General features: G+C 35.6%; 1 protein-coding gene across 4 annotated transcripts in view; it reads left to right on the top strand.

Annotated features, from left to right (window-relative positions):
- Positions 1-24055, top strand: part of LOC103722450 (flowering time control protein FY-like) — a 42446-nt gene that overhangs the window by 17355 nt on the left and 1036 nt on the right. For 3 of the 4 annotated variants that reach the window (XM_039117032.3, XM_088702874.2, XM_088702875.1), the window contains 15 exons: positions 6150-6192; positions 6506-6574; positions 8122-8226; positions 10074-10169; positions 10262-10344; positions 10458-10529; positions 10611-10708; positions 18517-18576; positions 18674-18734; positions 18814-18901; positions 20396-20459; positions 21144-21222; positions 21514-21603; positions 22543-22628; positions 22801-23348. In XM_039117032.3, the coding sequence (XP_038972960.2) occupies positions 6150-6192; positions 6506-6574; positions 8122-8226; positions 10074-10169; positions 10262-10344; positions 10458-10529; positions 10611-10708; positions 18517-18576; positions 18674-18734; positions 18814-18901; positions 20396-20459; positions 21144-21222; positions 21514-21603; positions 22543-22628; positions 22801-23348 (1642 nt within the window). The remainder of the gene's footprint in view (positions 1-6149; positions 6193-6505; positions 6575-8121; positions 8227-10073; positions 10170-10261; positions 10345-10457; positions 10530-10610; positions 10709-18516; positions 18577-18673; positions 18735-18813; positions 18902-20395; positions 20460-21143; positions 21223-21513; positions 21604-22542; positions 22629-22800; positions 23349-24055) is intronic. The other variant, XM_039117031.3, reaches the window with a different exon arrangement.

Here is a 24055-nt window from a genome sequence, read left to right as displayed (position 1 = left end):
TTCAGAAGATCAAAAGAAGTTTTCATTAAAAATAGATCTAATAGAAACCATATGTATGACAAGTAGTGATAGCTTTTTAATAAAAAATGACTATCATACAACATTGTTTTTTTTCATTTCTTCAAGAATTCGATTAACCCTATTTTACTTATGGTGTCCTTGGTGCAGAAACAATTGTATTCAATATTTTTTCTGTGCAAACCTTATCAGAATTTTGGTTTTCAATACTGTGCCATGATACTCTTTATTTTCACAGTTTGGAAACCTTTTTCATTTGAAACACTTTTACAAGATTTAGCAAATACAGAAAATACTTCAATTTTATTTGCCAAGAACAAATCCAATGTAAGCTTTTGAAAACTTAGTGATGGAAACAACATCTTTAGATTTAGAAATTGATTCTTGTTTGTTTCCTTAGTTAACATGCATAGCAAAACTTTGACCTTGCAGAAGATAATCTAAGTAAACCAATGACAAGGTCTTTTGAAATTAGTTCCATACTAGCATAAGTTAATTTTATATGCCAAAAAAAATTTCTTTGATATTAGTATTTATAATGCATATTTTTAAGAGCATATCAAGTACATATTCTTATGTTTATGATCAATAGAAGATAATACCATGGATAAGAACTCTCAATCAAGCATATAGAAAATTCATAGAGTTATTCTGGGAGAATTGATTTACTAAATTATCTATCTATAGGTAAAGCATAATATAGAAAGATGGAGTGATTTGGATATATTTTTTTTTCATACCAAAAATATCACTTATATCACAAAAAATGATTAATACTTGCAAGTTATGTTTTAATCAACTAATAAAGCAATTTTAGTATGAGAGGATGCAAGAATTACTAATTTCATTATTTCCTCCATTATAGTCACTTTTCTTAATTACATTTTAAGTTTCATTCTTTAACACGTGTCTAGAGCACCCATTGTCCAGATAATATCTTTCATTAGAACCTTGGGTAGCTAGACACACCTGCTGAAAAAATAATTAGATTTTCAACTTAGGAACCTAAGCTCTTTTGGGTTCTTGCAGGTTAGCTATAATTGTTCCTTTTGGAATCCATATTTGTTTAATATTAATAGCTTTACTATTTAATTTATGTGTATTAGAACTATAGGTAAAATTATTATGCCCATTCTTTTCATATTTGAAATAAGTTATCTTATTTGATGGTTTGCTTGGTGAATTGATAATCTTTTTCTCTAGGAATTTATTGTTAAGCAAGGGAGTCAAGCCAAATTTGGATTTATCAAAAATAGCATGTTGATTTTCAAACATCATTTTTAATCTTTCTGAACTTACAGTGAATTTGTTAATAAGAGATTTCAGTTGGTCAACTTCTTCACTTAAGTTTTGGTTTGCTTTAATTAAGCTATGATTTTTCTGAATCAATTTTTCTGAATTTAACCTTAAGCTTTCATTTTCAGAATTTAGTTTGTCTTGTATTTCAGCAATAGAATTTCTTTCTTTTGAAATTTTCAGATTTAGCTTTTTAAGATTTTTATTTTTCATAGCTAATTTTCTACATTCACCATATAAATCATGAAAAGCATTTAATAGTTCATCATAAGAATATTTTTCATGAAATTCATTTGGTGTAAGATTAGATTCGGATTTTACCTTATCTTCTTGTGCCATAAAGCACAAGTTAGTTACCTCTTGTAGTTCTTTGGAGCTAATATCATCATTGTTGCTCCTAACTTTCATTTTCTTGCTTGACTCTTCCTTGGTCAAGGTTTTCTTGCTTTTTATCTCTTTCTTCCTTTCTTCTTGCTTCCTCTTCTTCTTTGTCTTTAGGAAGCTTTTGAATTTTTCGGTGTTTGGGAATGGATCCTTGTTTTCATCACCGAATTCTTTATTTGTTGTTCTTTCTTCCTGATTGGGAGATTCAACATCTTTTTCTGCAGGCTCATTGTTAGTATGTAATTGAAGCACATGTGAACTAATCTGGATTTTGTCATAAATATTTTCTAAAGTATCCCATATCTCCTTAGCAGATAAGCATGCAGAGATTTCATTAAATTCTGTTTCATGGATAGCACAATATAGTATGTTTATAGCATTAGCATTCAATTGTGCTTGTTCTTTTTCATTAACAGCTTGAGGGAGTGTGTGAGGGCCATTTATAATGATATTCCATAACTCAGTTTTATGATTGAACAAAAATTTTCATTCTAGCTTTTCATTGAATATAGTTAGTTCCATCAAACAGTGGAGGTCTGTTTATGGAAAGTCCCTTGGCAAATAATATATTACGTGGGGTTGTCATAATCTTTGGCTCTAGTCGGTTAAGACTACAAATAATATGAGAGCACCTGCTCTGATACCACTGGTTGCCCAGTAGATACAACCCAAGAGGGGGGGTGAATTGGGTCTTTTAAAACTTTTAACCACTTCTAAACTTTTCAATTAATTAAGTTAAGTTGTATAGATGCATAGTGAAATTTAAACTTAGCAACAGTTTGATTTTAATCTGATCAAAATTAAAACTATTAAGCAGCGGACTTAATAAACAATTAGTCTAGATTTTCCCAAGCAAGCATTTCAATACAATGTATCTTAATGCATTTTTATTAAATGAAACTTGATTAAATAATTTGAATATACTTGCAACTAAAGGATGCGCGGATAAGAGTTAAGCAAGCAATTCAATTAGATATTTATCTAAGTGAGGTAATTAAACAATGAAAGAAAGCATCACAAACACAACAAACATATAGTGGTTCGGTGCACCCCAGCACCTACATCCACTCCCCAAGACCTCTTGGAAATTTCACTATAATCCCTCAGATTACAGCCGATTGTTTTACAAGCTCACAACCTAACTTGTTGTTTTCACGAGATCACAACGAACTCGGTCGGTTTTCACAGGCTCACCGATTAGAACCAACCGATTGTTTTCTCGGGGTGACAATCAAACCCAGTTGGTTTTTCCCGGTTCACCAACCACGACCTTACACCATTGGTTTTTCCTTTGGCTCACCAACAAACCTTAACCCCTTGATTCAATCCCTTGATTGAATCAAGTTACAAGATATTAGAACAAGGGTTTAAGACAAATACAAGCTTCTTAAACAAGCAGATATAACAATGTAAACAATTAGAGTAAAGAGAAGAAGCCCTCAACCAAGTTTTGCAAATGAAGGAACTCGGCTTCTTCTTTACTTGACCCTCTTCTGATTTCGCACGAGGTAGAGGATCGCTGAGGCAGCACACAGTTGGAGAGGAAGCTTTGGAATTCACTCAGATGCTCTTCTTCTCTCTCTTTTGCTTTGAATGGCCCTTTTGTGCTTTTGGGAGGTTTCTCTTAAAATCCCTTTGAAATCTCTTCCCTATATATTCTCTCCCACTTCTTATCTTTTCTCCTTGCTCTCCCCTTGATTTTATAGCTTTAGATGGCGTGGGAACAAAAATCTAGCCGTTAGAGACAAAAATAGAGCCGTTGGAGTTGAGAAAAAACTAGCCGTTATACCTCCTAGCGTGCTCGAATCGACTCGGCTGAAGCAGGAGTCGACTCGTGAATAGGAGTCTGCCCGGCACTGTAGCTGGGAGTCGACTCGACTGTAGCTGGAGTCGACTCGAGAACTGTAGCACTAAAAACTACTTTCTGTCCTGACTGAGAGAGACGGCTCGAATGAAGTAAGAGTCGACTCGGCACTGTAGCTGGGAGTCGACTCGACGTAGCTGGAGTCGACTCGAGCACTGTAGCGCTGAAAATCAACTCTCTGTCTTTTTCTGCGGGAGTCGGCTCGTGAATAGTAGGAGTCGACTCGAGCACTGTTCCTTGAAACTCCAGAGTGCCAGAGTCGATTCTGAACTTTCAGGAGTCGACTCGAGGACTGTTCTTTTGAATTTTTCTTAGAGTTTGTTCTTCCAACTTGAATCCTTTGAACTTGAACCTTGGGCCAATGCAGCATGGCTTTCTTCCAACTTTTCTTGAGAGCTTTTGAGGCCTTCTTGTATTTTTCCAACTTGCTAAGTTCCTTGCAAAACAAATTATCTTTCTTCTTGCAACACAAACATTAGTAATTATACTTCAAGGTTTTGTGATCATCAAAATCAATCTTTAAATCAATCTTTGGGTCAGCAGTACCAAAGCTAATTCAGCGTACTGAGTGTTGATATTCCCTATACTATGTACCGGTTCGGTACTGGTATGGTACAGTATGGTCGGTACGCACTGGTACCGACTAGTACAGCCAACCTTGAATCATACAGTCTTTAAGGCTAATATAAAATAAGGTAACATTAAAATTATCTGTAAAACATAATTTTAAAAATCCATAAATCTTAAAATAACCTTAAAAATAAAAATAAAAAAATCCAAAAAACTGAATGGGTACCGAATCGATTTGCTTTTGCGTGTCGAGTGTTGGTATAGTTTGGTGCAGTATTGTATCACATCGGTACCTAAGTGGTATGCTCCCGGTAGTGAGATTGCGGACATTGCATTTCTTGATTTTGGGGCCATCTCGTGTTAGGCTTTTTCATATATTTGTTCAAGTGCCAACAAGTATAGGCACTCTGATAATCTTAAACCTAGACTATTTGTAACACTTTTGTATTAGTCAGCCCCACGCCAAGTCTAATTTCGGGTGAGGGAGTAGTTGGATAGACAAGGATTTCCAATTTAAAGATAGAAAGAAGGGGGCATAACAGGATACCATTGTGTGCATCTGGGTGAGCTCTTAATGGAGTTGTGAAGTATGGGCTTCTTTGATAGTTTTCTTTCTCTTCCAGAGCCTATTTGGGGAGTCAGTGCTTCCCATAGTGAGACATGTTTTCCCCGATATCTACTCATTTTGTTCCTGGGTTTTGACTACAATTTTGCTCCTTTTCAAAAGTTCCCATGTCTCTTTCATTTTGTCAACCATCAAACTATGCTACTTGTTTTTTCAAACTTGATCAGAAATTCTGCCTCATGTAGCCAATATGCCCTCTTGACTGTGTACCCAATGTCTCTCAAGAACCCAAGTAGTCTACCAGCCTGAAGAGGTTGGTTTTATGGGATGGGAGTCCTTTTATTGCCACCCATGCAGGGGTGACATATGGGGATTAGAGGCATTTCGATGATATCCACATTTGTAGATGCAAGAGGCATCTCAGATTATGTAGCTATTGCTCAAGAATGATTTAGTTTATTACAAATACTAGATTGTTGTACAGTTCTTTGATGTTGGATGACTAAGGGATGAAGATGATGCTGTTGTAATTTGATTTCTCATCTTACTATAATGATTTTCCTAGAGCAATTTTGTTGAGGAGGGCTAACTCTCTTTTATTGCTTCTGCTCATGTGAACAGTTCCTTGGCAAATCAGCAAAAAGAGTGTTCCATTCAAGGTATGCCGTATCGGCCCAAATCGGGCGGTACAGGACGTACCATACCGATTCGGTACTAGTACCCGGCATGGGTGGCGTACTGACACTTGGTACGCCAAAAAAATTTCGTACTATACTGTACTGACACTGTGCTAGTGTGGCACCGGTATGAAGTATGGTACCAAAGACGGTGAACCCTGGTTTTATTTTTCACCCTTACATGTGGTTTTGTCCTCTTGCTAAGTACCTTCTCTCTGATCCTTGTTTGTTCTGATTTACTCTCAAGAGTTCAGCCTCTATTTTTCTCATGTCTCTTTCATCGGCCCATGTTTTACCCTTGTCAAGAATCAGCTCTTATTTCTATAATGATTCTAATGTAGGGTGCTTGGTATGATTTAAAAGATTTTCAATGCTTCCCTTGTGCTAGTTACAAATCAGGAACTTTTCAATGATTTAAGCCACATTCCCTTTTGTAATTTCTTTTCTTTTTACAAAATGTATTGTTCAATAGTTGGTTATTTCAATGTGTTTGGAAACTGTTCCACTAAATGTGCTGGAAAAGCTGTTATATGATGGTTTTCTATTAAACTTCTGTTTAAATTTGGTCATGCTTCGTGACAAGTCTAATATTAAATATGATGGAAACTAGGATTTAATAGAGGGGAAGTAGAATTATCTAATTATTAGAATATAACCTCCGAAAAACCTGTACGGAAACTGTCTGTTTGTAATTTTTTGCTTCTTCAAGTTTTTTATGTATCCTCCAATTTTTTTATTGGATTGGACTAACAAGGACCTGCTTATGTTGAACTAGGGCGAACTATTGGTCTGCTTTTGCCTTACAAACAAAACTGAAGGTAATACAATAATATAAGTAGTCGCCAAACTTGGCCTATACATCCAAAACTGACGTCATGCTTGTTGCCATTATCCACTATGTTTAGAAAGCCAAAGCATTGATAGTTTGTCATTGTCTATTTTCTTGGTAGCTCTTTTCTTTATAACCAAGTAGTGAGTTAGCTTATATAATTTTGGAAGGATCTAAGCATGATTCATTGCTTGTTTTTATTATACCTTCTAAATCTTTCTAAATTTGGTCTTATTTATTACTTTCCTGGAGTTATTATTACCAGAGAAACTTATTTCATGGGTCATCTGATCCATATGCAGGTTCGTATGTGGCAGCAGGATGTTGGGGACATAACTGTGTTGCAACCTACTCCAGCTGCGGTCCTAGATGTCAGTAATTAAATTTTCCTATACATTTCTGATTAAGGGTTATCTGCCATAAATAGCTTGGTTTTGTTTCTTCCATGAATCCATTTTGGTTTTATGGTCTAATCATCGTGGTTAAGGCCTTGATTGGACAATTATTCTAGCTAGTCATGGTGATTTATTTTGCTTAAAATCTTCCACTTGTTTCATGTTAAAATTAAGCATCTCCTGAGACAACTTTCATGATGGCTTGCTTGGTGGGGTTCAATTTTTTACTATATAATTTGAATTGCATGATTACTGGATGAAGTTTAATTCAGTAGACCTTCCATGAATGCATAATCTGCTTAATTTTCAGCTAAAAATATCCTAAGAGACAAGAAATAATTACACATTGCTTACAAATTGCATGTACATAAACACGAGAATTGGATTTAGACATGTGTCCAAGTGGTTGATTCGATAAGCCAAAAAAAGATGATAATACAATGCATAGAAAGGACAATTTTACCTCAAATATATTTACTAAAATATTGCTTAAAAGAAAAGATTATAAGATGCTACTTGTTATGGTCTTTTAATATGTTTGTGTCTCATCCAAACTTTCCAGTTGGCTCAAGGATTTTAGAAAAATGACATTTTGCAGTTATTTTTTATAGTACATTCTGCACCAATCTTTATGCTGGATTTTGCATAAAATATCCACTTAACTATTGATTTTGCAAGAAAAAAGTTTGTTTGTTTTTTGGCTGAATGATACACATTTAGGGGTCTCTGACAATTTTGCCCTTGGATCTAAGTATGAGATATGCAGCAGTCCAACAAGTGTGCATTGGATATTCAAAAAATTATGTATTATATGTTCAATAAATGTCTATCACCCATTTCATACTTAGGCCAAAGACAACATTGTCCATGGACACTCCTAAATGTTTATCGTTGTGCAAAAAATCTTTTCTTGCAAAACCAATAATTAAGTGGATCTTTTATGCAAAACTTACAAGGTTTGCAATCTCGGTATTGAACCCCATACAGATACCATGTTGGTATACTATTAGTACGCCCGGTATGGGTTTGGTTTGGCATACTGATAATCGGTACGCCCTCCATACCAAGTATCAGTTTGGTACCGGTACGATAAGTCCACCAGGTATAGGGCGGTATGCACTAGTATTGTGAACCTTTCTCACATATCTATAAAAAAAGAAATGCTAACTTTTAACATGATTATAATAGGTGAACTCATTCTTGGAGGGATCCACCTATTTACTAATATTTATAAAAGCTACAATTAGAAAAAAGATAAGCATCAAAATGTCTGATGTGTTTCGAGTTCGGATACTTAATCGACATGGATTCTAGGAGCTGGATGTGAGTGCCCAGGTTGCTATGTTCAACTGCTGATCATAATATCTTATTTGAATGCAAAAAAGATAACTTGGAGGGACTAAGAAATGGGTAGATCACACTATTGGAAGGTTTTGCTTACAAATATGTGCTGTAAAGATTTCTTATTATTCTTGTTGTTTTATAAGATTTATTTCCTTTACTGAAGTTTCTTATGGGTGCAGATGTTACCAACAGTTGCATATGCTGATAATCCATCAACAAGCTTTGCTGCAAAATTTGTTCACGCCTCTACAAACAAAAATAGATGTTCAATTAATCGGGTATTGGTAAGTTTAATATATTTTATTTATTTTCTTCTGTATGATTGCTAAATTACATATTCACACTGATCAGATTTGTCTAGTATTACTTAACACCTCTTGTATGCCTTTCCTTTTTTAATGCTTGCAATTGAGTAGACTTCTAAATGCATGCCATTTATGTTTGTGGAAATGATATTTTGAGCTCATTTTTCTGGAATAAGTTGAACCAGTCCATCCGCATATATATACATTTTTTTAAAATGATCTTTGCCAAGGTTTGCAAAATCAGTACTGTGATCCTTATCGGTCGGTTATTGGTGGTACAGTACACATGCTAGTGTCGATTAGGTGTCGGTGAGACTGAACAAGTGAGAAAGAAAGAACATGGCGGTGAACAGTGAAGGGAAGGAAGGAACTACCAAAGAAGGTGAGGCAAATAAGGGGTTGAAGCTTGTTAATCATGGGTCATAGGTTGTCGATTGAAGCTGGAGCTGTAGGTGAGGCCTCACATGGCGTCGTTGCTGGAAGACGAGTAGGTGATTTGGAGGTGAGGCTGTGGGATTGGGGAGAGAGAGCGAAGGCTAGGGTTTCAAATAGGAGAGAAGATAGAGATTGATTGAATGTGTGTGTGCTTGGGGGGAGGGGGAGGGGTTAGGGGTTTTATAGAAAGCCTAGTTCGGCCTAGGAAAACCAGGTTAGAACCATTCGAAACTAGGTGGAATTGGTCAGTTCAGCCTGGTTTAGATTGGTTCTAACCTTGTTTTCATTTTGGTTGGGCAAACCGTCCAAGTTCTCAGCTAGCTCGATCTGATATGTCTTGAATTGGCCGGTTCAAGAAGCCTCGAACCACCTGGTTTAGGATGGTTCCATAGTCCTTAATCTTTGCTGTCATTATGCAGTATGAATTCAATGGATTAAACTTTCTCAATGAAACTGTAACTAAAATTAAATTTTTAATTTACGAGCTCATATATGAAAAAGGCTTTGGTCGACCAAAATGAGCTTGCCTTTTCAAATAAAATTAAACTTTAAATTTGCCTTCTTGTGAAAAAAAGAAACTCAGCTTAGCTTGCCAGAAAGCTCACTCAAGCTTGGTTACATGACAACAGAGCCAAGCTTGAAGATATCATGAGCAAGCTTGAAGATATCATGACAAGCTTTGCTCTAGGTTAGTCCTAATAGTTAAGCCTGAGCAGCCTACTACTTGGCTTGGATTTTCTTGTTTCCACATTGTACAAGGAGAAAGACTGTTTTTTTTTTTTTAAATTTAAATATAAGATCCATATCACAGAAGTAGTACTAAATAACTAACTATAAAACATCCAGAATGCATATGTAGACGGTAAGTGCCTTCAGATCATGGAAGTTTTGGTGGATTTGACAGTTGAATTAGGAAGGATAAATCAGTATTCTATAAATTCTTACTTTCTAATAGGACTTAATTTTCCACTGTCAAATATTTGAAATTAAACTCAGTAGGTTTTAGTGTAAGAGTGACTTTCAATTGCCTTTATTTCCTAGTTCTATTGCTTCTTCACCCTAGTCAGATTGTTATTCCCTTGCCATCTCTAGAGTTATTGATTCCTTTGATGAATCTGTTTCGTTCCTTTCGTATTAAGGAGATGACTTTAGGTTTTGTAAAATTCTGCACTTAATACTAGCGTGACTATGCTTGTATCAGCACGGTAGTCCTATATCATTTGTTTAAAACGTAATTTTATATGTATGCCATTTTGGACATTACTGTCAGATATGAAATGCTGTCTGTTTGACTTCTTTGTCTAACAAGAAATGAACTTTTGTTAGATGATACAATTACAGGATTTATCAATTATCTTTCATTGATTTTATAACCTTTTTTTGGGATATAGTGGACCCCTACAGGGCGGCGTCTTATAACTGGGTCACAAAGTGGCGAATTTACTCTTTGGAATGGACAATCTTTTAATTTTGAAATGATTCTTCAGGTATTTAATGACAACTTGTTTGTTTTCCTTTGAAACAATCCATTGCTCATGAATAAGCTTGACTTATTTTAGTAGTCCCATTTGTGCTTCAGGCTCATGAACAAGCTATTAGGTCCATGGTTTGGAGTCACAATGAGAATTGGATGGTCACTGGTGATGATGGGGGTTCAATCAAGTAAGTTGCCTGAATGATAGATCTGACTGCTGTTCCTTTACCATCTCTAAGTTAACTCTTGAAATCCCCTTTATTTCTCATGCAATGTCTTATGCTTATCAACTATTGCTTAGGTATTGGCAAAATAACATGAACAACGTAAAGGTAAATAAATCTGCTCATAAAGAATCAGTCCGAGACTTAAGGTGCATATTCCTTGGCTGTTATATTTTGGCTGTTCTATACAAATAGGATCTAGTAGTGTAAAGCTAACATTTGTTAAACAGTTTTTCTAAAACAGATTTGAAGTTCTGTTCCTGCTCCGATGACACTACTGTCAAAGTCTGGGATTTTGCACGGTGCCAAGAGGAAAGATCCTTAACTGGTAATATTGCAAATTTATTCCTTATGTAACTTCTGAGGTGAAGTTGTTGCTTGACTATTGAACATTGCAGCTTCTTTTGATGTTGAATTTTGTTGGAACTATTTGTACCTGCACAAAGGAATTTTCCACATTGGCTTTTATAGTTGATGCATGCATGTATGTTTCTCTGTTAGATGATACAACAAAATTCTGATTGCAAGGAGAGAAACATGTCTTATCATGGGTAAATACTTTTGAGACTGATTTAGCAGATCTAATTTTAGCTTGTATTTATTGGACAGTCATGAAAATACAAAGAAACTAAAGTTCATTTGAATGCTTGAAGTTTCACAAATATGTGATTTCTTACCTTGCCTAAATGAGAGAGAGCTTTTATTTTATGTTTATGTTGCATGCACGTTTGATCTTTAGTTTCTCTCCTTGCGTCATAATCTGTAATTAGGAACATGACTTTCTATTGCAAGGCATCAATAGAGGGGCATGTTTGGTCTTTAAGCTGTATTGCAAGGTCCGCCGTGCCGGTACCGGTCGGCGTACCGGTGGCGGCCCGTACCGGTCCGAACCGGTTCCGTACCGGTTTTCTAACAATAAACTACCGGTACCAGATTCTACGCTGATCCGGTACCGGTCTCAGGCCGGTTCGGTACGTACGGACCGGTACGGCAGACCATGCTGCATTGGCATTACTAGACTTGCCATGCAGAGGTGGACCCAGGGGGGCTAGCAGGGGCCATGCCCCCCCCTCCAAAAAAAAAAGAACCTTTTATTTTTTAAAGACAAGATACACGAGAATTCATGCAGCATTATATGGCAGCTCGTTCTGCTATTTCTCTAATAGAAAAATGGCCCCCTGTCCTAAAATACTACCCAATGAATAATAGGTCTCTTCTATAGATTTTAGTAAGTAGAATCTCATCTAATTGAAATAGAGATCTTATATCCTTATCTTTTCAGTTTCAATCAAAATACAAATTCTTAACTTTACACACCCAAAGTCTTATCTCCAAAATTTTTCAGAGCTCGCCACCATCCCTCCTCCCCTCCCCTTCCTGCGCGCTGATTTTTAGTAAATACAAAATTTATTATAAGCAATGATGATTGTGAGATTTTTATATCCTCATCACTCGTATATCTCTCATTTTTCTGGGCAGTACTGGTATATCTCTTCCAAAAAATCCCCAAGCTCTCTCTCTCGCTGTGTGTGTGTGTATCTCTGTGGAGGGAAAAAAACTGTGGCTAAAGGGACAAATCCAAGTTAATTTTCTCAAATTCTTTTCTCCCATTGCAAGAATTTAGGCGTAATTGCTCTATTCATCCTCAATTTTATTTAAAATGTGTTTTAGATTTATTTATTTATTCCATTATGACATCATTGGGTTATAAGAAATTTTATCTGAATAAAAAGTAAATTTTGATTAAAAATAAAATTTTGATAGTCATTGTTAAACTGTAAATAGTTTTGTATGATTTTTTGAAATTAATCATATCTAAAATCTATAATGGAAAGTTATAAGATGTGAGAAAAAAATACATAGTTTGTACAACATATTGCTTATTGATTTTTCCGCTTTAAATCTGTATTAATTAATATTAGTAAAATGTTTATGCCATGCATGAGGTTAAACTATCTAACCTATGCTTACCTAGCAAATGCTGCATATAATGCACATGAAAACCCTTTCTTGATAATGACTAATAATAAACTCCATATGTTTAAATTGGTGTGCAGTAATTCTTGATGCTTAATTTATTACAACAAAATTTATAAATTCCTGGGGATTTAGTCATAGAATGTGAAGAAGTTCGTGAGCTTCACAAGACAACATTATTTACCAAGGGTTCCTTGACGTAGGTATACCAAAAAAACTCATGTTACTAAAAATTGCTAATCATGATTTTGTAATATGCAATGTTTACTTGTGCAATAAGATTCTAAAGAGGTCTCAAAATCACAAATTGAAGATTTATACCTTGAGTAAAAATTTTTAAATTTACATTTTTCTCTTTGATATCTTCGGATTTGGTATTTTAAGCTTTCTATTATTAATAATCAATGACTTCCTAAAAAATCTGAAACTTTTAAAATACAATTTTTTTTTTAATTCATGAAGAAAATAAAAAAATAGCTTTTCAAACTTAAAAACCTTCGAAGACAATCTTAGTATTTTCCAAAAGAAGAAGAACTAAAACATGTATTAATCACTTGCAATCCTTACACATTGTATTAGGCATTCTTAAAAGTTCCTTTCTCCACTCCACACAGAAACAGAAAAAAAACAAAAGAAAAAAACTTAGCCTTATCAAAATGCAATCTCTGATTTTTTTAAAAATTTTTATACACGTGGTGACCTTGAATTTTCAAATTTTTTTGAGTTCAACGTTGATATTTTCTACTTAAAGCAAAATAAACTGTAGAATGAGATACAAGAGGAGTGTTATTATCAAAAAAAAGTATGTGTCAGGATGTCTGCGAGTTGCTGTAAAACACAGATGACGTTGTAGGGATGAGAAAATTTATTTGACTTAAATGGTTTTTCTAAAAAAGCCAAATTCATTTGAAAAACCTATAAATGCACTGTTTTATTGTTTTTCTTTTACATTCTTGGTGCTTTTGTTCTTTTACTAAGGTATTATTATCAAAAACATTAATCTTATAGAGAAAAAGGGGTAGGAGTTGGGTGGACAGGGGTAGCAGGTTTTTTGAAGCAAAACTTGGTCCAAATTCTAGTGGTTGTTAAAGCCCTCCCAGCCTTAGCACCAACAAGACCATCATAGTCCCTTCATGGCAACAAGGTCAAAATTTGGCAGTCCATTAATGTAGTAGCATTAGAAACTGAAGAAAGGATTAATATGATCTCAAAAAGTCCATGATAAAGCGTGTAACATTCCCTTGAGCTCATAAACAAAACAGAAGGAGACCTTCGTACCCTAACCCATTATCTAACTGGGGATTTTGAATTTATAAGAGACAAATTATTTAGAAGACATAATACTTTATTGAATGAGAATATGGCATATCTAGACTTATCTTGTTTACAACCTTCGGACTTCTTTTATGGCTTTGAGTTCATTGTTCTAGTAAGCTGAGTTCATGTCTTATTCAACCTAAAACTTCACTCTTTCCTCTTGACCTAAAGCATGGCTCCTACACGTATTGAAACTCAACATGATGGACTCACGCTTTCATCATTTGTAGATCAAGGGGATTTAATATAAATAACTAAAAAAACATCAAGGACATCCTACATTCCAAGCTCCAACTACCAATCCCATCTTCCGAGTGCTTTTGGTCCTCTCTTAGCCTTCAAAAAAGAAAAAGAAAAAAAAATGATAACTGAAGTTGGGAACAAAACTCTGGATCAAATTGACGAATGGGTCAAGGAAGCACCTTTTTCAATCTCAAGCTCATCAGCAACATGAAAAATAAAAAAAAATTAAATCCCAACTTAGACATAGATGTTGCAAGGTTCTCCTCAATCACGATTCCAAGACTGCTTTGTGGTATCAAAAATTTTGTTTGGCCTTCTCCTCCCTTCCCCCTCCCCCCACTGTTCCTCTCCACCTCCATGTCCTCTTTGCTCTCTCTGTCTTCATGGCAGCAAATGTGGTAGACGTGGAGGTGGGGGACTTCAAGCTGAGTGATGATGATCTCATGGATGAAGATGGCAACACCGACATTGACACCACCCTCGCTGCCCCTCCTCATCCCAAACTTTGCTCAACCATCATCGGTGATGATCCCTTCGCTAGCCCCATGAAGACCAAGGATCATGGGTTCCAAGAGGAGGCCACCAATATTGAGCACAATAAGCCCTTGTTCTTTTTTTCCATATGATTTCTAGGATTCTCTAAGCAGAATTGTTCTAGGGTTTCTTAATCTTCTTGCAATGACTGGATGCTTGAATATTTCTTTCCAGATTTGGCATCTTTTGTCACACACCAACCCAAAAGTACATGCCAAGGGAGGTGGCAACCCACCATACACACGTAGGGCTGGGCTCCGCAAGTATAAAATGTCACCTGTCAAATAAAATAAGTATAATCAAACTAACAAAACAAAATAACACAGACAGGATGACCATTTACAGAACTCGCAAAGTTTTCCAAACTGGAGTTGGACGCATGCCAATCCAGAAATTGCTACTAACAAAGCCATAAGTACACATTACAAAACAATTAAAAATCTTTATGTTTCCAAAATTTCTATAGAACCACAAATTTGGGTCCAACTAAATTCAGGATCTTACTCTATGCCTACATGCCAATCGCAACCCATCATCTCCTAAACTTGTGCTTTGAAAAAGAGAAAGAAGGACAAGCTGAAAAGCCTAGTAACCAACCAACAATTCTAACCAAAGGGATCAAGCGAGTATAGTAAAATGAACTTTGAACAATTTATGGATGCATGATACAAAATAACTTATTTAACAATATAGGATTTCCATAATCCAAATTATATTTTTAATTCAAAAGAGCCGTGCATAGATCGTTTTTCCAAATCAGTATTCTTTTTATGATTTCAAAGAGTATTTTTATAAGCCATTACCAAAAACCAAAGTTTCTTATGCAAGGTTTTCATAAGCAATGTGTGATTATTTTTTTTCAAAATAGATTATCAAATAAGATGAAAATATACCATAACAAAGTTAGGATTTTTGTAATCGAAATTTCATATGCAATTTTTTCCAAATATGAATATACAGACTATTTTCCAAAACCAATATTTCACATACAATTCCAAAGGACAATTTATAAGTTGGATTCCTAAACCATGATATCAGTTATATAAATATTTCTACTAACATATTACTTTTCCAAAACCAACCCATTTTCTAGATCATTTTTTCATAGGTAATTCTAATAAACAATTTATAAACAATTTTCAAAAGCCAATATTTAACAACTCATCTATGTATAATGCTATGGCTACATAATCTATATGGCAGGGCCCAAAGTACCATATTTAACCCCTACAGAGTAGGTCCAAAGTACCATGTTTGATCCCTGCGGAGTAGGTCTAAAGTACCACTTTAATCCTTGCGGAGAAGCTTTGAAGTACAACTTTAACCCTTGCGGAGTAGGTCTAAAGTACTATATTTAATCCCTACAGACATTGTTTGCCGATCCGGATTCGGTACCAGTACTTAGTACGGGTGGCGTACCGACACTCAGTATGCTGAAAAGATCCTGTATCGTACCTATCAACACAGTAGTGGTGTGGCACCGATACGAGGTCCGGTACTAAGACGACGAATCTTGCCTGCAGAGTAGGTCCAAAGTACTGCATTTAATTCCTACAAAGTAGGTCCAAAGTAATCATGCTCTGGAATGATCAAATATTAATGTATAGCCTTCATTGGTAGGGTCAAAATATAGCCAGATTGAGAGTCTAAAACAAATACACAAAATCCAATTATTTTATGAATATCATTTTATTTGATTTTCCAAATTATAGAGATGGACCAAAGTGTTCATAAAAATCCTTAATTGTACATGACTATGAAATCATTTCAAATATTTGACATACACACATGGTTTTCAAAGAAGCATTTCAAACACTTCCAAAATATAGGATTCAAGTTTTCATGCAGGGGTTTTCAATGATTCAAGTAATTCTTATAAACATAACAATAATTCATAATTATGAATGTACAAATTTCAAAGATATTTAGGAATTTCAATGACATAACAATCGCTTGCTTGATCCAGTTTACAGGTACAAAGTAGATTATACAATTTTGAAAGCATTTTTCATCAATTTATAAATATGTAATTGAGAGATATATAATGAAAATCATGGTCTGCCATACGGGTCTGTACCGGCCGGTACAGGCCGGTACGTATCGGTCCGGCCTAAGACCGATACCGGATCAGCGTGGAATCCGGTACCGGTAGTTTATTGTTGAAGAACCGGTACGGGACCGGTTCGGACCGGTACGGGACCGGTTCGTACCGGTCCGGGTCGCCACAGGTACGGCGGACCTTGATTAAAATACTCTTGTTAAGTTGAAGTTACTTTCTCACGCCAACAAAACTTCTAGCAAATTTTTTGAACATCTCAAAATCAACCTAAAACAAGGTAGTAGAGAATTGAATGCTAGCTTTCTGTTTATCCACCCTTTTATACCTGATTAATTCTAGATATTTTGAATTTCCAAGTCTACATCACTACTAGCTAATCCAATTAAAATTTTTGTTTCTCCCTAAGTGAAAATCCTGAAATCACCAAAATTTGTAATTAAGAAGTATATTCATGCCACTTATAAAATACAAAATTTTAGAAGCTATTCTTATATCTAAGTAGTCCAATAACTTACCTAAAGTGAAGGCTTCATAATCTGCCCTGCTTTGTGGACAGCTGCAATAATCGAGCAATTCCCATATTTTCCTTCTGAATTAATGCTTGGAATTTTCAGATTCAAAGAAAAACATTATTGCTACAATATCACCAAAAACGACACCAAAATATTAGGTATAAGTAGGATTCTAATCAAATTGAAATTAGCATTCCGTTCTGCCGGTCCTTGCACATCAGGTCACTTCAAGGATTTAATTGACTAAGAAAATGTCCTCGAAAATTTCTCAAATTTTGCAGGTTTAATGATATCCGTGAGTTAACAATTTCCAATTAAAATTTCAGATTAAACTACTCACCCAAGTTCAAGTTATAATTTTTGGTTTGGAATAGGGCAGAACCTTCCCGTCTTGAGGTCGCCATCAAACACACAAAATCCTCACTCTCCCCTAATCCATTGCCACCGAACGTCTCTAAAATTTCAGAAATTAAATCTTACCCTAAACCTTTCAAGATTTTGGTCTTACCTTGATGATGGATTCAATTGCTTGGCGATCTAATTGGATCTGCAGTGAGTAGTTTGATGGCAATGACGGAAGGGTGGAGGGGGGAGAGATAAGAGAATGAGAGTGTGAAAGAGGGAGAGGGGTGGAGTGGTTTGAAGAAAATAGGGCCATGGCCCCTATTCTGATTAAAGAGGGCACTGCCTCCAATTGAGGCAGTTCATGTGGTGGGCTGGGCTGCGGACCCAGTCCATTACACCTTTTGATTAGAATAGTTAAGGTTTTAGGTTTCTTAATCACTCCTCTCTCTTTTCCCCTCCCTCCCTCCCCATTCCATAGTCCTCCCCTCCCTCCTGCAATCCTTCTTTTCCACCTCCATCTCCTCCTCCTCCTTGACCTCTCCTCCCTCGACCTCTCCTCCCTCCCTCTCTCCCTGTTCCCTAGTGCTTTCCTCCCTCCTGCAATCCTTCCTTTCCACCTCCATCTCCTCCTCCATCCCCTAGACCTCCCCCTTCCCTACCTCCTCCAACCTGAAAAAGTCTCCGCCTCTTTACCATCTACCTATTTGTCTCTAGCAGAAATCTTGCAAACATACAACTTTTAGACATGGAAACGAAAATCTTAAGTGGCTCATGAACTTGGTATAAGTTGGAGTTCTCGACACAATTGCCTAGATATTGGTATGTGGAAATTTTTCGCCTATTCGATTTCAATTATTGTATTCATATTCTTTGAATACCCTTAAATTGCAAAGAGATCCTCTTTTGGTTTTGTTTTTGTTTTTTTCCTCACTCTGAGCTTTACTGAGAAAATTATACTTTAGTTTTCATGTTTTGGTAACATCAATTGTATATGGTCGTGTACTTCTTTCCACATTTGGTGTTAATCTTCGATCTTTCATTCATGTTCCAGTCATGTAGTTATCTTATTTACAAGCAAAAGAACAAAACATCACACTGGTTGCATGAAGTAACCTGAGATTTCTTTATATGTGTTTTGAACTCAGACAGGCCATGGTTGGGATGTCAAGAGTGTTGATTGGCACCCAACAAAATCATTAGTGGTTTCAGGTGTGTTATTATATCTTTGTTCAGTTTGTAATGGTTTCCTCATCTTCCAAGGCTGTGAATGTTATTTATTTTTCCTTCCTTGCATGTGTTACAACAGGTGGCAAAGACAATCTTGTGAAACTATGGGATGCAAAAACAGGAAGAGAGCTCTGTTCATTGTTAGTACAATTTCATCATAGTCTTGTTTTATGTATATGAAAAGTATGCCTTCTAGTTAACAATACATTCGATTTGCAGTCATGGTCACAAAAACACTGTACTTTGTGTCAAATGGAATCAAAATGGTAATTGGGTGCTGACTGCTTCTAAGGATCAGATAATTAAGGTGCATCTTTCTCACCTTCTTTTGAATTTCTTGATTCTACTCTTGCAACATTGTGGACCTTTACTATGAAATATGAACACATATATGAAATATGAATCTGGTATATATGAATATGCTGGCAATTTTTTCATTTTAAAGGTACAAATACAGTGGGGATACGGCAATGTATGAGTGATTTCTTTATGTAAATAATTCTATTATATATAAAAAACTGACTTCTTTAGTTTATTGATGGCTTTATAGTCATGACTTATGTTAACTGCAGGAATCCTTGATTTATTCATCAAAAAAGATGTTTTCCTTTGCATCAAAAGGTTCGAGACATAAATAAGATATACAAGAAATTTAAGATGCAAGAAGAGTTAAGCAAAAGGCATCCATATATCATAATGACTTATCACATCATATTTACTCCATTCAATTATCATTTCTAATATCTAGACCATAGTCTGTACAATAGCATCAGCATTATGAATTTAAAATTTAACCATTCATATGTTTATCATTAAATGTTCTTCACTGGAAAAAGAACCCCTATACACTTTAATGGCAATGAATCAATGCACACACAAGCACAAGAAAGTCAAAAACTAAGCTGTAATTGATTCATCATTTCATGTTAAGAAACGAGGCAGTGTACTTTGTTTCTTATAGAGATTAACTGCATAGAAGAGGTATTCCATAAATAAGGTATGATCAGTTGACAAATGTGTGTATATATATGTATATAATTCAGAATGCACTTTTATGAGGTAAAAGTGTCGGCACATTCTTTAAGAGGGTGTGGTGGCAATGGTCTTAAAATGAAGGGGAAAAAAAAAGAAAACTTGTATCTGGACTTATTAGGATCATTTTTCTAAAAAGTGATCTATGAGATCATAGTATGCATATGCAGCCCGAGTTGCTTTGCAAAGTGACTAGGTGGCCTAGATATGCGCAACCAGAAAACCAGAACATTATCATTATCCAAGTACCCTGCTGGCCTATGCCGAAGCAGCCTGGGTAGATATGTGGATCAGGTAGAAAATGCAAGTTGAGCACTATGCCATATCCGATCTGGTCTTCCTCTGCCCCTCCTACCCTGCCTCTTCTCATCCACCTTTTCCTTTGCCTTCTCCCACTCTGCTATCATCATATATTTGTCTGTGTCCCTTCTCTTCCTATCTTTTCACCCAAATGCACATGTTGCCTACGTGTTATGCAATAATACCCTGGCTGCTCCCAGTCACATTTTAGAACCTTAATCTGGGCGGAAGAACATGATGTGATGCTTATTCAACATGTTAAGAGTGTAGATTATTTGATTTACCATTACATTCTTAACGGAAATTCCATCACCAGTGTTCAATTGACTTTTAGTTGCAGTTACAGTGTCTTGAAGCTCCTATCTTATGTGTTTTTTGTGATAGGAAATTATTTTCAAGGAAAGCATATCTTGTACTTGGTCTTCTTAAGCTCCTAATTAATTATAAAGTTTTGGTTTATTGATTTCAGCTTTATGATATTAGATCCATGAAAGAGGTTGCATCATTTCGTGGACATTGCAAAGATGTGACTGGTTAGTGAATGGTTTACCTTTTCCTAATATCTTTTTTGTTATTTGATAGTTATCATTTCATAATTGTAGCTTTCCACATGCACGGACAGAATCACAGACCTGTTTGCAAACTTGTTTTGATTTGGATTTCGAAATTCACATTGATGGTGTAACATATGTTACAGTAATGCAATATTTTACTCAAATGCCTTTATCAAAAAAATATTTTACTCCAATGCACCTTTTCTTTATTTTCTGCAAAACAAATAGAAAAAAAACCTTTATAATGACTTGTTCCTGTATAATATATCATCACTAACATGACCACAAATTTAAGCTTGATGGTACATGTGATGTTATATTACTAAAAAATAGTTTGCAGATTTGGTTTCGGGTGTATGAACCAATTTTTGCCATGAAGTATTAATTTTTCATTCTCAGATCTGATCTTGAAGGCTAAGGTTAGATAGCACCTCATATTTTTATTAGCGTGGTTTTAGTTTTTTTTGGTCATTAATGGATTTAAACATAATGTATCTTAAGATGCATGAAACATATTCTTCACTATGAAACATGAAGAAATGATAGAATTTGATGATGTTTTTTATTTTTGAACATCAGTGAGGCCTGAAAGTCTGTTATGTTTTCTTTTATGTGGATATTATAGTAGTTTACACTTACTGTTTGGAAGTTTATTTTTGCTAGCTCTGGCTTGGCACCCATTTCACGAAGAATACTTTGTCAGTGGGAGTTTTGATGGGTCCATCTTTCATTGGCTTGTTGGGTAAGGAATCCTTAATAGCCCATCCTCAATGAGATCCTTCTTCTTTACTTCCTATACATCTGGCCAAGCCAATACTTATCCAGCTTATATAACAAGTGATTTTTGCATGAATCATTGGAGGCAAAAATTCTTAGTAGATATATAACATTCCATAATTTTTAGTTCTTATTATTCACCTGCTCTTGATCTGTATTATATGTTGCAATTCTTGATTAGCTGTTGTTATCTCTGTCTAGTCTAGATGTTGCATATTGTCGGCTCTTGTTTCCACTAATGATTGTTGCTGTGCAGGCATGAGACTCCTCAGATTGAAATACCTGGTGCACATGATAACAGTGTTTGGGATCTAGCTTGGCATCCCATGGGCTATTTACTTTGCAGGTATTCTTATTATTTTAATTGACTTTGGTGCTGCATATCAACTTTTCGGTTTTACTTTTTGCCTTTGAGATGCTTGCTCGTGTTATTATTATATCCCTAGTTATTCATTACTCCGATTACAAATAACATGCATTTTCTTTTTGTTATTCACATGTTTAACCATGTGTCTTCATTATTATGCATTGTGTACTTGATACTTTCCACAACTTCTTTCTGGTGTCTACATAGTTTTGTCCCTGCAGTTTTACTTTTATTAATAATTATTACAATATTATTTCTTTTTCCAAGCAGTTATTGCATGTGAAATAAATGTGTCACCATTGCGCTCACATTTCATCTTGAAGATTGTTATGATAATTATTGTAATCACTGTTATGGTGGGATTTGTTGGCTCATGATATATACCTTTTTCTTGTTACTGGTTCCTTGTTGATGGTATGGTATATGTAATTAAACATATGTCAAAATCCCTTAATAGGGGAGGGTCCGGTTGAATTTCACAGGCCATGGTCTGTGTAGCACTAGGTGTATCGTTTTATCCTTTTTCTGCTAACTGTATCATCTTTCCTTTATTTTAAAATGACTTTATCCTCATTTGAGCTTATAACTACTGTCAGTTGCATATAGTTGACCTTCATACTAGTATTATATATTTATTTTTTTGATATCATCACTATTGTCTCTTCTTTCTGTTTAAATGTCATTGCTATATTATCACTAAAATTAACCTTCTTCCGGAAAAATGCTTTTACTTGTTACCAGAAAAATACCTTTGCTATATGCATGCAAATAATAAAGTTGATGTTTTCTTATACTAAACTGTTGTGTATCTTTGGTCCGATTTATAAAAGAAATCGTTTCATAGCTTTTAATAACTATATAAATGTTCCCACCTGCATTATGGTTTATCTGCTGCTGATTATAGCTGTTCTGCTGCAGTGGTGGCAATGATCACACGACAAAGTTTTGGTGCAGAAACAGGCCTGCAGATACTAGCCGTGATAAATGCAGTATTGGTCATCAAGGTTGCTGTTGTTTATGAGCAGTCTATCTTCCATTCTATTTTTAATTTAGCATATTTAAAATACTTCTAGCTTTCTTTATAAATTGCGCTACCCCTTTTTATTTCATGAGCAACTGTTTATTTGTATCTGGAGATCATTAAAGAAAATTTACACTTTTTGTTTGACTTCCTAGGTTATGGTGATCAAAACTCTCTCCTTGCTGGTCGTATAGCAAGTGGTTTCCCAGTGCCAGAGCCTCCGCCAACTCCAGGATCATTTGCTGCTGGATTGTCACGAACTGAAGGAACTATTCCTGGTATTGGAGTTGCAATGCCACTATCTGTTCCATCTCTTGATGGGTCAGATCAAGAACAGAGGCAGCCTATTCCAGGTATTCTTCCTAGTGGTGCACCTCCTCTTCCACCAGGTCCCCATCCATCTCTTTTGGCATCCGGACAGCAGCAAGCATTTCAGCAAATTCCCCAGCAAGTCCCACCTCAACAGCAGCAACATATGACATTTTCACAGCAAATGGTTTCACTGCCACTTCCTCCAAATCTGGCTCAGCTACAACCTCCATCACATTTGCCGCTTCTTCAGCATCCTCATGGACCTCACCCTTCACATCTGCAGCTGCCACCTCTTGGAATTTCCCCATTTATTCCCTCTTCGGTGCCAGGCTCCATGTCCATGCCTTCATCAATGGCTCCATCCATTCCCCCGCCTTTGCCTAATCCAATGGTACTCATCTATCCAAATGCCCTAGTCTAGATGATTATTTAACTGGAAACATCTCAAGGTATTTGTAGCCCTTTATTCATTTGACGTCAGAATTTAATTTTAATATTTTAGTGTGAACTTCTGTGAATCTTGAGCATACCTCCATTTACTTTTTCCCATCTTTTTTTGTCTCAAATTGTAAGGTTTACATGGTCTTTTTAGTTTTCATCAATTTAAAACAGCAAGGTTGTAACATATTTCATAATCTTCATATATTGCTGGAATCTTACAACCAAATACCTGTATGATTGCTAGTTGTAAAGCTCAAGCATGCTTTTTTTGAAAATTTATTTCTAGAGTCTTATCACCTAAAAGCAGGGTCAAAAAAGGAAAGAGATAACAGAAGATAATGCCTCAAAATAGTCATTGGTCTTGAATCTTTCCATTTGGCCAATATAGAGTATTCTGGCCTCATGAGTTAGTCTTGACCAAACCTATGAAAATGACTTAGTTTTGGATTGGTTCTGCATGGAACTACAGCATTTCGGTTTTGGTTTCTGATTGATAAAACTACAAACCATTGGTCTGCACTCTTATTTGCTTTGATATTTGTGCAAGATTTTAGTGTCTGCTGGCCTGTTTTCTTCACCTTTGCTGCTGTGAGACATTTTGGCCATGTAAGGGTCAAGTGCAACTCCTTGCTGATGCATGAATTCACACATTTTGTC

This window comes from Phoenix dactylifera, chromosome 8, assembly GCF_051530095.1.
Source record: "Phoenix dactylifera cultivar Ajwa chromosome 8, Ajwa_hap1_PhDact_Kaust_v1.1, whole genome shotgun sequence".
Taxonomy (NCBI): domain Eukaryota; kingdom Viridiplantae; phylum Streptophyta; class Magnoliopsida; order Arecales; family Arecaceae; genus Phoenix; species Phoenix dactylifera.
This window is presented reverse-complemented; position numbering and strand designations above follow the sequence as displayed.